The sequence below is a fragment of the Stegodyphus dumicola genome, chromosome 8 (genome assembly GCF_044657685.1).
Source record: "Stegodyphus dumicola isolate Sdum_Otavi_A_Nest chromosome 8, ASM4465768v1".
NCBI classification, from domain to species: domain Eukaryota; kingdom Metazoa; phylum Arthropoda; class Arachnida; order Araneae; family Eresidae; genus Stegodyphus; species Stegodyphus dumicola.
This window is the reverse complement of record NC_140775.1, coordinates 187,261,052-187,277,608: the sequence shown is the minus strand read 5'-3', so window position 1 is coordinate 187,277,608 and position 16,557 is coordinate 187,261,052. Positions and strand designations below refer to the sequence as shown.

Here is a 16,557-nt window from a genome sequence, read left to right as displayed (position 1 = left end):
TTTCATGGCCGCTATAGGTGGAAGTAATATAAGTAATATAAGTTTATCGTTAATAAATGTTATTTCTATGTTCCGTGAACTCTTGAAATTTTGATTTGAAATTCTAATGCTCTCCCAACCTTGACTCCTGAAACGAAACGATCTTTGAATTTATGACTCATGAAGAGAGACACACATACATTTTTTCTGGTGTCTGAAACCCGCGACAAGGGGAATTACCTTTTGAAAGGTAAGACTTTTGATTCATTTGTTCTTGGTATCGATCTTTGAAAACGAAACATAATGGATGATTTAGCAAAAGAGAAAAAGAAACGTGCTATTGTACGTATTAAAGTTACTACACTTCTAAATAAAATAGAGAAATTATTATCGGAAGAATTAAGTAAAGAACATATAGAAGATCTAAATTCATCATATGAATTGTTAATTGAATAGCATGAGAAACTTAAAACTCTTGACTCAAAGATCGATGCTCTCATAATTGATGAAAAAGAATATGATAACGAACTACTTGTATGTGAAGAGTATGATGAAAAAATTATAACGTTTAAAGCTAAGATTGTTAGTAAAGTAAAGAAAATTAACAGTAATGAAGTTGTTGAAAGAAGTATAATTGCAACTGGTAATGGTATTAGTAGTACTCTGAATGGTAATAATGTTGTTACAAGTAGTGCTTCAGTAAAGTTACCTAAATTAAGTATTGAAAAATTTGCTGGTGATCCCAGTAAATGGCTCGAATTCTTTAATTCGTATGATAATGCTATTCATTCTAATCCAAGTTTATCTAAAATAGATAAGTTTACATATTTGAAAAGTTTATTATCTGGTTCAGCATATAATTGTGTTTCTGGTTATGCTTTATCTGAAGAAAATTATGATCTATGCATTAAAAGTTTAGAAGAGAGGTTTGGTCGTAAAGATGTTATTATATCAAAATTCATGCAGATGTTCTTACAGTTAGAACCAGTTAAAAGTTCTTCAAATGTTTTTGGGTTAAGAAAGCTCTATGATCAGTTACAAATCTGCGTTAGAAATTTAAGTAGTTTAGATGTTACTAGCTGTTCATACGGACAGTTATTGAACCCAATAATTCTTAAATTGTTACCTGAAGATTTAGCTCTTGAATTCCATAGAAAAAGAACATCTAACCAAAATATAGAAGTAAGTGAATTAATAGAGTTCATTAAAATAGAAACTGAATGCCGAGAAGCAAGTATTTTGATTAATAGCACAAAAGGTAATAAATACACAGGGGTTAATCCTAAACAAGGGTTAAAAAATTATAAAGTTAAATCACAAGCTTCTGCTTTTAACACATCGGTAAAAATGTTTTGCATATTCTGCAAATCAAACGAACATACATCTGCCGGATGTTTGAAATTTTCTGACGAACAAAAACGAAAGAAATTGAAACATGAAGGTCGCTGTTATAGATGCTTTCTAAAACATTTGTCGGCGTTTTGTCATTCAAAAATACAACCATGCGAACATTGTAACGACAAAAATCATAATAAACTTTTCTGCCGTTTGAAATCGAAAGAAATGGAAGATGTTAACTCCGCAGATACGCAAAATAAAACTTTAGTATCTACTTCCCACTGTAACACTCTAAAACCTGAAAATAGTGTGCTTTTACAGACATGTTCTGTTATTGCTCAAAGTAAAAATAAATCGAGAATCGTAAGATTATTAATTGATTCAGGTAGTGAACGAAACTTCATCACCCACAAGTTAGCGCGCGATTTAGAATTGCAAGTCATTAGAAAAGAATTTCTAACAATTTATTCGTTTGGAAATCAGCGCGGTAACTCGCAAGAATTTGATATATATAGTCTAAAAATAAAAAATAAAAACGATGATCGCTGCCTTGTTGTAGAAGCTATAGGGATAGAATTAATATCATCAATAGAATTCCAGGCGCCATCAACATGTCAAAACATTAAAGAATTTATGACTAAAAAGGGCTTGGAACTTTCGGATACAAGTCCCGTTAATGAGAACATAAATATTCTGCTTGGCGCGGAGCATTTCTGGTATATACAAACAGAAAGTAATTCAATGATAAATGATGGTTTGTTTATAGTACCGACTATATTTGGATACACAGTGATGGGTAAAGTAAAAAATAATAATACTCGAATTAATGCGTTGTTTTTATCTGCCGTTGAAGGCAACACATTTGATTTGCAGTCATTTTGGAAATTGGATTCGCTAGGAATTGAAAATGAAAACAAAACATTTTCGGAAAGTGATTTGGATACTATTAAGCATTTTAACGACAGTTTAAAATTTAATAACGGCAGGTACGAAACAAAACTCTTTTGGAAGGACAATAAATCACAACTCGCTGATAATTTTTTCGTCGCTAAACAACGATTTCTAGGAGTTAAGCATAAATTAAAGGGAAATGATTTCCTATATAATGAATATGATAATATAATTAGAGAACAAGTTGAAAGGGGGATTATTGAACAATGTAAGTTTGTTGAAAATGAACCTAACTGTTATTATATGCCTCATAGGCCAGTTATACGTGAAGAAAAAGTAACAACAAGAATAAGAATAGTTTATGATGCCTCTTCTAAGTCTGAAGGAGCTAAATCGTTAAATGAATGTTTGATATCAGGCCCTAATTTAAATCCTAACTTGTTGGATATAATTTTAAAATTTCGCGTACATAAAGTTGCATTTTGTGCAGACATAGAGAAGGCTTTTCACCAAATTCAAATTGATAGTGAAGATAGAAATTTTTTAAGGTTCTTGTGGTTTGATCATTCTTACGACAATAGTGACAATAGTTTAGGCTTTAAGGTTTTCCGAATGTGCCGAGTGCCGTTTGGAATGACAACAAGTCCGTTTATTTTGTCCGCCACTATCAAACATCATATTAAGGGTTATGAAAAGAAATATAGCAAAGCTGTTGACATGTTAAATAAGTCCTTATATGTTGATGACCTTATCCATGGCAGACTCCGTTGAAGAAGTTTTCTCATTATCAACTGATGCAGTTAAAATTCTTCAAGATGCTGGTATGAACTTAAGAAAATTTGAATCAAATTCCGTATCTTTAAAAAATCATTGGCAAGATATTGGTTTAATTAATAAGGAAGATAATTTGGCTAAGAAAACGTTAAAGGTGCTGGGAATAGTTTGGGATTTGGATGAGGACACATTGAAATTAGATGTACAAGAACTTTTACAACCAGTTGACTGGAAACACGTTACAAAGCGAAAGGTATTACAGATTGTGGCAAAAATTTATGACCCAGTTGGATTCATTGCACCCTTTGTTATCAGAATAAAATTCTCATTACAAGAATTATGGGAATTGGGTATTGATTGGGATACAATTTTGCCCAGTTATTTGAGTGAAAAATTTAAAACTTGGTACTTTGAAATTGAAGTTATTCTCAACTTGTGTATTCCTAGAAAATACATATTAAATGATGAATGTGTAAATTTCGATAAAATAGAGCTTTTTGTCTTTTGTGACGCCAGCCTCAAGGGATATGGAGCTGTTGCATATTTTCGTGATCCTGATTCTTGCTGTACGTCTTTTGTTCTTTCAAAGAGCCGTGTATCCCCACTTAAAAAATTAACCTTGCCTCGTTTAGAACTTATGGGAGCTATTATTGCCGCAAGAATAGTTAAATATTTAAGGAAATTATTTAATATCCAAGAAGATAATGTATTTTGTTTTAGTGACTCTAAAATTGTTCTTCACTGGATCAGGGGTACCGCTGATAAATGGAAACCCTTTGTTGCTAATCGTGTACGTGAAATACAAGATGTTGTATCACCTTCGCAATGGAAATACTGTAAGGGAAATGACAATCCGGCTGACATAGTTTCACGTGGATTAAGAGCTTCTGATCTAGTGGAAAATAAACTTTGGTTCAATGGACCAGTGTGGTTAAAAGAGAAAAATGTACCTTCATCATCTTTTGATCCTTTGATTGAGCCTATGGTGGAAGAGGTACAGGTAGAACAGCGTCAAACTACTGTATGTTCTGTTATTAGCCAAGAGGCTGAATTTGAATTGACATCCAGATTTTCATCCTGGAAAAAATTGAAACGCGTAACTGCATGGTGTTTAAGATTCTGCCACAATATTAAACCTACATCTTTAAAACTCAAGGGTTTTTTAACAGTTCAAGAATTGGATAAGGCAAGCAATTTGATTTTTAAAATCATGCAAAATTCCGAATTTAGAGAAGAAATTAGACTTTTGAAAGCAGGGAAGAAATTGAATCTCAGCAGTAAAATCCTGAAATTAAATCCTTTTCTTGATAGAGAAGAAATCCTTAGAGTCGGTGGTAGACTCTGTAACTCGAATCTTTCAGAAAACACAAAGTATCCAATCATTCTTCCCAAAAGTCACCAAGTTACTGAATTGATAGTCAAACACTTTCACGAAGTGAACCTTCACGGAGGAGCCACATTAACATTATCTGCTCTGCGACAGAAATATCGGATCGTTAATGGCCGAGAAATTGTAAGAAAAATAATTTGGAAATGTATAAAATGTTTTAAAAATCGAACAAGCACATCCAGTCAGATAATGGGCGACCTACCTGCTTCTCGCGTATTGCCGGATAGAACATTCTCGAATACAGGACTAGATTTTGCAGGCCCCTTTTTAATTAAAGCTAGGAAAGGAAGAGGAGGAACGAGATATAAATGTTACGTTTGCCTTTACATATGCTTCACCACAAAGGCCATTCACCTAGAAGTAGTCAGTGATCTAACAACTGAAGCATTCCTAGCATCTCTGAAAAGATTTGTGTCACGCAGAGGAAAACCCAAGAAAATCTTTTCCGATAGAGGAACCAACTTTGTTGGGGCTGATTGAGAATTAAGAAGATACATAGCTACACTTTCCTCTGATGAAGCATTTCAAAACTACCTAAGCGGTGAAAATATTCAATGGATCTTCAATCCTCCTGCTGCCCCTCACTTTGGAGGCCTTTGGGAGGCTGGAGTGAAACAAATGAAGATTCACTTAAAGCGGACTATTGGGACCCAGGTTCTGACATACGAAGAATTTCACACCTTAATTACACAGATCGAGGCGTGTTTGAATTCCAGGCCAATAGTTTCCATCTCATCTGACCCTGAAGATTTTAATCCTTTAACACCTGGACATTTCCTAATTGGGACTACATTAACAGCAATTCCTGAACCTGATCTTACAAATAATAAGCTAACCCCTGCTGAAAGATGGAAATTGACACAGCAAATTTTCCAGAGCTTTTGGAAACGTTGGTCTAGAGATTATCTTTCACAATTACAAGGGCGTACCAAATGGTTGAGGGATAAACCAAATTTAGCCCTCAATGACTTAGTCTTGATAAAGGACGAAAATTTGCCTCCATTAAAGTGGCGATTTGGACGAGTAATTGAACTATATCCTGGTGCTGATGGAAAAGTTCGTGTTGTGAAACTAAAAACTTTATTGGGCGAAATGAAGCGTCCTATACATAAACTTTCCCGCTTACCATTGAGTGAATAAGACTCTAAAACAAAAAAAAAACCATTAATTGTATATTCATAATTTGTGTCTTTATTATTATTATTAATTCAATTATGTTTCAGATTCAGAGAATGGACCACAATTGTGAATTAAGGTAATTTAGCAGTTTCATTATTTTGTTTTCCTTCTAGAGATTGTAAGTATGTTTTATTTGTAAAATTTTGTACTAAATTTAATGTTGTTATTCAATTTAAATTTCTCATTATGCATTTTTATTTTATATGATATACTGTTGAACTTTTGGAAAACTTGTTTGAATCTAAAATTGAAGATCTTTATAATAATGTTGTAATGAACCAATGTTCATCGGGGCGGAGTATGTTCCGTCTTTTTAGTAGATAGGTGGTGCTCTTGATGCGCGCCGATGAAAAATATTCCACTTGACGCTTGAACATGAACAATGACGCATGTCATATTTATTTGATGCTTGATTATGTTTCATGGCCGCTATAGGCGGAAGTAATATAAGTAATATAAGTTTATCGTTAATAAATGTTATTTCTATGTTCCGTGAACTCTTGAAATTTTGATTTGAAATTCTAATGCTCTCCCAACCTTGACTCCTGAAACGAAACGATCTTTGAATTTATGACTCATGAAGAGAGACACACATACAATACCATTTCATCAGTTTTTCTTGCTTTTTTCTGTTCCAGTAGATCAATGTAAGACTGGATTCCAGCTATTAAAATAAATAAGTGAAACTTTCAAGTTATTGCGACTAGTGGTTTGAAAACAATTTCTAATTTAAATACATTTGACAACAGGAAAAAAAAAGGTATTATTTCAAATATCCAAAGCAATAAAATAAAGATTATAATTACAAGATAACCAAAAAAGTTAATGCCATTTCTGATATGACATTGGAAGAGTGAACCCCAACATAAAAATAGTTGGCAAATCTGGCAATGAAGTGTTTATGATGGAAGTCTGGGCATTGACCGAGAGTAAAAAAGTCCATTGCATGGGTACTTCAAACATAATTCGCACAGCGACTGATTGAAATGGACACGCCAAAGGCGCTCGTTCAGAGTTGTTTGCTGCATGATTTTAAAGTGGGCCTGTCAGCAGCAGAATCAAGTCACCAACTTTGCTGGGCCTTTGGGAATGATGCCATTAACGAATGAACTGCAGGGATTGATTCCAGAAGTTCAGGTCAGGGGATATGTCTCTTAGTGATGCACCACGCAGCAGTCAGCCACAAATGCTGGACAATGAGGCCCTGAGAGGGTGACAGTAGACAAACATGTAGTGAGCTTGCTGCACACTTCCAGGTATCTGATGAAACGATCAAACTCTATTGTTATGCATAGGAAAAGCATATAAGTTGAGCAAGTGGGTACTCCACTCTCTGTCCGATGCAAACAAGCAACAGCGTGTCATGGCGTGTTTGTCATTGCTTACTCGGCACCGCAATAAATGCATATTTGATCGAGTACCAACGATGAAAAGTGAATATAGTATGACACATCCAGGCGTTCCAGACATTGGTTGTCACTATGGAACCCTGTGCCTCACACTGCAAGACCTTCCCTCCACCCATGCAAGATCATGTTCTGTATCTGGTGGACTAGTTGCCAAGTGGTGCATTATGAGCTTCTACCAGTGGGTCATACCATCACGGCAAGCCTGTACTTGCAGCAGTTGGAACGTGTGCATCAGACACTATTGCATAAAGAGGTCAATCGTAAGGGTCTACTCCTCCTCCATGACAATGCGAGGCCACATGTGGCTCGGGAGACCATGGACACCATCCAGTGACTGGGCTGGGAAACACTACCCCATCCACCATACTCCCTAGACCTTGCACCAACAAACTATCACCTTTTCCATTCCCTCGAAAAAGCCCTCATGGACTTCTTTGTATGCAAGATTCCTGAGTTTTACTGCGATGGCATCACACAGCTAGCCACTTGTTGGCAAATGGCACTGGATGCTCATGGTGATTACTTTGAGGATTAGCGGTGATTATTATTTGTTTTATGACTTTTTCTTTCTGACTATCCAAAACGGCAAGAACCTTTTTGGTTACCTTGTATATACATTTAAAATTTCTGCTGTTTACTGTGTTCCCAGCATATCATATATGATATGGCTCAGTTTCCCTTCATGGTGCACCATATCAAATGTGATACAGGAGCAAAGTGTCACAGATGGCCCACCGCATCATATATAATATGCTGTAAAGGAATGTTTTATTTCAAATTTTAAATGTGCATGAATTATATTAGAATGCTGGTGACTGGTAATGGAGGGCAGCAACACCTGTTGTCTAACATAAATCATGCCCTCTCCCATTGAAACAAACACACCCGAGGGACAATAAGAATGCCACTTTGGGAGTTTATTTATTTTGAGCATAAGTTTTGCATAGCTAATGGTGTTTACATTAGGAACGATGGTACATGTGGTAGAGTGACATCTTTGACTTGCTGATAGAATTATAAAATGTAATATATATATTTACCATAATAAAAATATATTATATAATATAATATAAACATACAAAATGAAAATATACATGTGATGAGATGTAAATAAATAAATAGTAGAGTACATTGCTGCTTTGTCATCATTACATTACTACTCTATATTGTACAGTTGTTAGTTCATGATTTAAAGTTTTTAATGTCAGAACACTGTGAAAATTTACTAAATAGAATCTCTAAAGTATTGGACTTCTTGTGATGAATAAATATTACCTATCATTTTATTCTACGAAAGTTAAATGGAGGACACTAATGATGCACTAATGGAGAACACTAATGTTCATAATTTAAAAACATTTCACACAATGCAAGCAGCTTAAAACTTCAGTATGTAAATACAGCAGTAGGATATTATAAGCACTGATATTTAAATTCTCAATTTTTTTTTACTTCGTTACTATACAGAAATAATTTAAATTTAGGAATATAATCATTATTACTAATAACACTTTTTAAAGAATATATTGCCAAAATTTTCGTCACAGCATTCCTTTTAACTTTAACACTTAGTTTTTACGATTTCATCTTGATTTCCATTTAAAAGAGATGATATGAATTCAAACAACTTAAAATTTGGAGTATTTGAAGACTTAACAGTAAGCTAGAACATGTGATAAAAAAAAATCAATGATCTCATGGTTTTACCATTAGGATTGGCACATAATAATCACACTGTCTTCTGACAGCAACAGATACAACATTCAACACAATAGTAGATGTCTACATTTATAAGTGAAACAGAAGACAGCAGTCATGAGAACTTTTCAAGAAAAAAAAATCCAACTCTTATTCTATGGTTGTTATAAACTACTGAATCTGAAGTAAAAGAATGATTATATTACAAGAGAACAGTGAAGAATGAACAAAAAAAGACTATAATACCAGTAAGTTTTTAAAAATATTTCAGCAAATTCCACGCAAATTTTCTAATTTTTTAATTCAAATGTTTCCAGAAATGAAATTAATCCAGAAAACATAACACATATTGGCTTCATGATATGTTTATCCACATCAGAATGTAACGCATATGCTAGCCAAGATGGTATGGTGAGTGTAGGTTAATCTTTTCATCACCACATGCTTATTAACTCATGGCAGCCTGAAAAATTACTCACACACTGATATCTAAAACATAAAAAAAAAAAAAAAAAAAAAAAATTAATAACTAAATACCAAGATGACTGCAGATCTTTACCCAACTGCACTGGGAAGCTTTCAGTGTGTTTGACAAAGAGAAATTTAACATAAATCTCTTTCCATATGCAAAAAATCTGATGGGGACACCATGTGACTTCCATCTACATCCTATTAAATTATACACATGTTTTGCTGCATTTCTTTTAAACTTATTTCCTCGAATTTCATTATAGTAATTCAGTTCTCACTTCACAACAAAGCAAAGATACATAAAAACTCAAAACATGTTCATTAAAAATAGAAAAATATACAAAAACTTAAAACATCAAATACGAGGGCCATCCAGGAAGTAGATTACGTTTCCGTCTGTGTCCGCTAGGGGCGGGGCTAGCGCGGCCATCTTGGGGTCAGAGCATTGCGCAGCTCAGTCTGCATCTAGCCGTGCTAGTGAGAGGTTCGTGCTGTGCTCCGTTCAGATACCGTGACGGTTTGAAATGTCTGCGTTAATTGAAAATCCCGCGAGCTGCGCTCAGTAATAAGGTTTCTGACTGCAAAAAACTGTAAACCGATAGAAATCTATCGGCAGCTTCGTGAAGTGTATGGGGACAACATTATCACTGAAGGTGGAGTGCGTCAGTGGGTCATAAATCAAATCATTTCAAAATGGCCGAACCAATGTTCACGACGAAGATCGAAGTGGGAGACCCAGCATAGTGACCGCCGAACTTCTCGAAAAAGTCGATGCTAAAGTCCGTGAAAATCGAAATTTCACAATAACGGAACTTTCTTTGAGTTTTCCACAAATTTCGCGAAGTTTGTTGCACGAAATCATCAGCGAAAAGCTTGGTTACCACAAGTTTTGTGCAAGATGGAAGGCAAGAAGAGGTAACGAAGTGGTTGAAGGCGCAGGCGGCCGAATTTTTCGACGAAGGAATTTCCAAGCTCGTACATCGCTACGATAAATGCCTTAATTTGTATGGTGACTATGTAGAAAAGTAGTATTTGAGTGTGGCTTTCATCTGTATATAATAAAATTTGTTTCCTATACTTTGTTTATTTTTTTATTCCAAAACGTAATCTACTTTCTGGATAGCCCTCGTACAATTAAAACAGTTCAATATTTTTTTTTACAATTAAAATTAGAGTTTCTGTGCAAAAACAAGCAATTCGGCCAGCAGGCCAAGAAGGCTGATTTTTCGGTGCACAAAACTGAAAGCTTATTTTTTATCCCAATTGGCAAAAAAATACTGAAGGTGTAGAAACTGACTTTATTCACTATTCTGCTAAGTTTCAAATGTAAACAAATATGGCTACTCTGTTAGGCTTAGTCGCACTTAAACAACTTTTAAATTGTTGATAATTCTACAACTGTTGCATGCAGATTAACTAAAGGCATAAAACCCTAACCTGAACATAAGAACAACATAATTTAATCACTTTAAGAAAAAATGCACAATTTACCAACCAATAAAACTGAGCTCACCGAGCCAAGTAACAGAGTGGGAATATATATTTTTGGTGCAGCCGATTTGAACCAAAGGGGGAGGTGCACAACTACATGTTATAACAGTCCTATATACAAAATTTCAATGTTCTAAGGCTACTCGTTTTTGAGCTATGCGAGACACGTACATATGTATGTACAGACATCACAAAAAATATCTTCTGAAACCATTTTAACCCATTTTATAATCCATTTTGGGAAAAAGAGTCTTTGATTCTGTCCTTTATGTACAGATGTCATTCAAAAGCATCGTTAAGTTGCTTTCAATAGAGATCAAAATGGATATTTTCGTTGAAATATGATACCGGAAATTTTTCGTGATTACAATACTTCCTTTACTTTGTAGAAAAAAATAAAAACAGATTTTGTAAACGATATTCATAGGCTAAAAAGATTATATTTAATGCAAATTGAATTAAAGACTAATAGTTTTATTATATAGATAAGACTTCAGATTATGGGGGAAGTAGGCACAATTATAATAAATAACTAAACTAATACAATTCATGCATAACCTTTGTAGAGCACAGAAGCAAAAAAAAAGAAAAAGTAGCAGATAAATATTTTAATTGCCATCAATTCATGATGCTTTGGAATAGTGTTATAGCATAAGCATTAAGATATGCTAAAATGGGACACCACTTGAAATCCATACTAAGGTTCTAAATACAGAAATATCAGTGACAATGAGGCACACAAAGAAAGTGACAAAGAGGTTGCTGAGAACGAAAAAATTTCGACTAATAATTTTTAAAAGAAATTTTTACTTGGCAACTACAGGATTTGAACAATGGAGATTTGTTATTGAACAGGAAATTATATGAAGTAACTTAAACAACTTACATTGAAATAAATGCTTAATAAAACAAATAAGTATACAGCTTTTTTTTCTGTAAATTTTAATTTCTTTGAGATCATAAATGCTTCATTGTTTCATAAACTATTTCATGTTTTCAATTTTATGATTTCTACATGTCATCTTACTAGATTTAAACAGATAATCTAAAATCCAGAAAAATCTGAAATACAAAATCAATGAAGTCACTGATTTCTGACTTGGTACTGTACTTAGATACCAAATGTCAGGTTGGAATTTCAAATCCTGCATGGGATGCTCTTAAAGCATCTAGGTCATTCAGTGCAGTTCTGTTTGCTCCCAAAGGTGCACCCCAAGGCAAATGTTCTTTGTAACGAGGTCTTAATGATCAATGAGTTAAAATAACTTAAAAATTTATCATTCCATCACTGTGATGGATTCGGCCATTGCATTTTAGGATAAATACCTTATTGGCAAAATGTTAGAAGTAAATTATTTCAACATCCTGATTTAATGCTAAGCAACAAATCAGAATAATGAAATACTTAATAAATATTTTTAGCTATCTTGGCTTGATAACATTAATATCAGATATTCTGCCACACATTTTTGTGCAAGTTCTATGTAAAAATTGAAAGATTATATAGATGCTAGTATTATTCAGCAAACATAATAAAATATTTTTTTCTTTCATTATGATTGATACTGACCATTCCTTTAATAGCACTACAACATATAAAAATGAGTTTAACAGGCAGCATCACTGTACCAACGCTTGAAACCCTATAAGTGAAAAAACTGCAAATTCAGTATCAAAACAAAAAAGAAATACAGTCAAAAGTCGTTAATTTAGACACTCATAATCCGGACCTCAAAGCTGCAAACTTTCTGCGCATGCGTCGCGTTGACGCATGTGTATAGGCGTTTACGTGTGCGTGTAAGACCTTTATGGCTGCGGATATGCGTGTGTGCATGCGCATAAAACGTTTACGTATGCACGTTTAATGTATAATGGACGGTATATGCTAAGCTAAAATTATCTAATTCAGTTAATGTTGCAGATTGCGTTGTTCCTTAATCTTCAAATTGGATCCGGCTTATTATTTTTTGCAGACTGTTAGAGCAATTTTATAAAAGTAAGCTTGAACTTTCGATTATATTAAATTTAATTTCCGATATATATTTGCTAATATGTAAAGGATCTAAAGGGAAAGTATGTTTCGAAATCCGAAATCTGTTTATCAATTTCACGCTGCTCGGCGGGGGGAACGCCGCGGCGCGCATTGAATTGGAAGTTGATCTGTCAGCACTATCCTCATCTTCAGGGCCAATGTTTTTATTTTATTTGGCTTATAATTCCTTACTAAATGTAGTATTTCATCTCGATGTACTTCATCTTTGATATGATGTAAAACAAGTTCCTCGTCATTATAATTCGCTTCCGATAGTGAAGAAAGTGACACAGAGGTTATTGAAAATGAAAAAATTTCGACTGACAAATTAGTCAGTTTTCTCGACACAGCAATTATAGGACTTAAACAGCGGAAATTTGTAACTAAACAAGAAATTATGTCTGATTAATAGAATTAAAGAGAAAGTATTATCACATGAAACGAAGCAACTTACATTGAAGGAAATGTTTAATAAAGTAAACAAATAAATATTAAGCTTTTTCTTTTTGTAAATTTTGATACCCTTTAAATCATAATTGTTCTTTATTTCATAAATTACGGTTTCATATTTTTAATTTTGAAATTTCTGCATACCATCTTACCAGATTTAAACTGATGATCTAAAAAATGGAAAAATCGATAATCCAGAATCGTCGAAGTCCCAACGAGTCCGGATTAACGACTTTTGACTGTATTTATTAAGTTTTATTACTTAATCATCCGAGTGGTATAGATTTGCTCATGAAAATCTGCATTTAAACAGCATTTATTAGGTAAACTGCTTAATTACTTACTTTAATCTTTGCTTTATAAGCTTTCATTTATTAAGATATTACATCATTAAAGAAAGTAAAATATTTTAAAATTATAAACTAACTTATTCAGGTATAAAAAAAAATCTCCTGACCGGATAAAGGTGGCCGTGCCGCTTAGAAGGTTAAACAAATTAAGCATGATCTTAACATGGAGCACTTACCAGGAGCAGTACTCCTTGCTTGATGGACACCAACCTGCAATTAATAAAATATATTGTCACTTTACCTACAAAACATTTATCATCTCCAGCTTTTTATTAATTCATTTTTACTATTTTTTTTTTTTTTTTTTTAATTTTGTTAAACACACTCTTTTAATTTAGGTTAAAATAACATGCCAGATAACAATTATTGGAGAAGTCAAGCAACAAACATCAACGTATCATTTGTAAATTTTGCAGGACTAGTTTTGATGGTTTAACTACAGAACCATCCTCCTCAGCTGCCTAAGTGCAAATAAATGAGATAATAATGCAGGACACATAAAGTTTATCAACTAAACCAGTAGTTAAAATAAACATTGCAAAGATTTAGAATGGTTACAACAGACAGGTTTTTATTGAAAAGTTATTAAACTATGACACCATCCAATAGTCCTAGCAACAATTAATAATACACAAGCAGCAAATAAAAACAGTGCATAACAATTTTTGGCTCTTCTCTATTAAAGAGGTGCCACTTAGTGCCAAACATATGTAAAACTTTATGATTTTGTTTTGGTTTATTTAGCTATGGAAAAGCACTCTAGGGATATCTGCCTAAGGGAAGGGATGCCTTTGTGGAGGACTTCCTAAGTGAACTGGCTTGTACACACGTTACACATGGGGAAAACCATGAAAATACCTATTCAGCCAGACCCTTCACAGAATTCAAACCCAGGACCAAACTACCAGTGTTCAGCGACTTTACCACTGAGCTGCTGGTGGACCATAAAAACTTTATGAAAAAATAAACATGTAATAACAGTAATGTATCGATGTAGGTGCATAATGCAAATTTGTGCAATTCTCTGATAATTTTTTTAAAGAAAAAATGGACTGCTGTTTACATGGGCAGAATTGTTGTTCTTTCCATGTACACAGTAATCTGTTTTCATTTAAAGAATCATCCGAGAATTGAGTTCACCCAATGCATACAGAGATCTAACTTTGTTTAAAAAAATCAGAGAACTGCACACATTTAGCATCATGCACTGACTTAGCATTACAGGGAAAAGGGGATGGAGCACCAGAAATTTGCATATGCTTACACAGGTACTTGCTCCACTGCACTACTCTACAAGTCCGAAAACACCCCACAGGGTCCAAAAGGGTTGAGACACAACACCAAGCAGCGAATGATCACTGCTGTAACGTCTTAATCTATTTTATTGACATCCGCAAGTTCTGAGAAAAAGAATGACCACCTCGAAAGTTCCCACGGACAGAGTATTTCTTAGTGAATTCTCGGAAAGAGGAAGTGACCAGCAGTCACAAAACAATTTCAAGTTTTTGTTCCTTGTTGTTGTTCGAAGGGAGACATTGCTCCGTTCTCTTTCATCAGTTTATAGGTTCAGTGTCTCAGACCACTCGGTTTGAGACCCCAGATGGAATCGAAAAGTTCCCACGGGCTTTTTCCCAGGCTGTCTTCATCATATCCAGTTTTTAATCAAAGTGCTCTCGCCAATCAAGAGGCGCTTCCAAAAATTACGGACAAATAAGGATCCTGAAAGTTTTTCCGACACGCCCATGACAACTTGAACAAAATCATGGAACGCAGTTCCAGAGAGAAAAAAGTGAGAGTTAGTTGCAGTAAGTAGAGAAAGAAACTTTCTCTCGGGTTTTATAGCTCGGCTACGAGCAAATTTTTGCTTCGCTCTGCGTAGAACAATACTAATATCTCGGTCACGAGATTTACAGCGAGGTAGCCGGGTTCGTCGCTACCTTACAAAGAGCATCCTACTCGGACACAGCTCAGTCCGGCAACCACCGGTTTAGAGATTCGATTTATTCAAGACAGCCTCATCTTGAGCATACCCTCGTCTTGAACTATTTCCAAACAAGAACTTATTCACCCTACTGTGAGAACAATATTTTATAAGTTTATTTATTATTATTATTATTATTTTATTTTATTTTTTATTTATTTTTATTTTTTATTTTTTATTTTTTTTTTCATATAGCCTAGAAAGAACCTAAATAAAATCAGTTACGCTACCCCTTGTCTTTTGAATTCGTCACACTGCCCATATCTCCAGGACCATACCCTGTGATTGGAATCAGGCACTTCATCTGTATGTTCAGCATTTATTAATTTTGTACAAAATTTACAATTGGTACAATTTACAGTGGTGCACATAATATCATTTACAATAATTTTATTAATATAATCTGAATATAATATGCTACTATAACTTATAAATTCATAAATAAGGAATAAAATTAAATAAAAATGAAATGATAGTTAAAAGAAAATAAACTTCATAATATAGTCTTTGTCATTTGAATGTCTTTTTCTTTCATAAGTTTTATCGAATTGAAATTCCTTTCCCTCCAAAAGTCTTTGTCATTTAATTTTTTTTTCTTTTACAAAAATCTTAAGTTCATATAATAATCTTTATTCTTAAAAACATACATTACCCTCATTAAACATTACACAGCTATTCATGACTTGATATAAACATGCTACCACAACAACATTTGGTACTTTGGTACACTTATGACAATTGGTGTTCCACTAACATAAAAATATCCAATATTTTTTAAAGACATATAAAACAAAATAATTTATTTCTTGGAATATTTGCTCATTATAAAAATAACATGTTGTAATGTCTCAAAAAAAAAAAAAAATCAAAGCAAATAAATTTCATCTGAAAAGACCTTATTCTCATAAAGCGAACCACTGTCTTGGGAAGTATCACTGAAGCAACGCAAAAAATGACTTGTAAGGCTAGAATCATCTGAAGTCTTGCAATCTAGGAGAGTTTTTTCAGAAGACATACCAGCTGCAATCTTGTTATTCTGTAAATTTCCTAAATGTTTTCAATAATTTGAATTATTCTTTATTTTCATATAACAACTAAAAAATTAGAGAAGAAATTAACATTAA

The 16,557-nt window shown here is 33.7% G+C and overlaps 1 protein-coding gene across 4 annotated transcripts in view; it reads right to left on the bottom strand.

The window, feature by feature from the left end:
* Sas-4 (spindle assembly abnormal 4) overlaps positions 1 to 16,557 on the bottom strand; it is a 102,746-nt gene that overhangs the window by 66,418 nt on the left and 19,771 nt on the right. For all 4 annotated transcript variants that reach the window (XR_015042820.1, XM_085822822.1, XM_085822825.1 and 1 more), the window contains exons 4-6: positions 16,329 to 16,480; positions 13,629 to 13,662; positions 6,154 to 6,215 (exon numbers count right to left, since the gene is read on the bottom strand). Coding sequence is in view for 3 of the 4 variants with exons in the window: in XM_085822822.1 (XP_085678948.1) it covers positions 6,154 to 6,215; positions 13,629 to 13,662; positions 16,329 to 16,480 (248 nt within the window). In the remaining variant the exon portion in view is untranslated. The remainder of the gene's footprint in view (positions 1 to 6,153; positions 6,216 to 13,628; positions 13,663 to 16,328; positions 16,481 to 16,557) is intronic.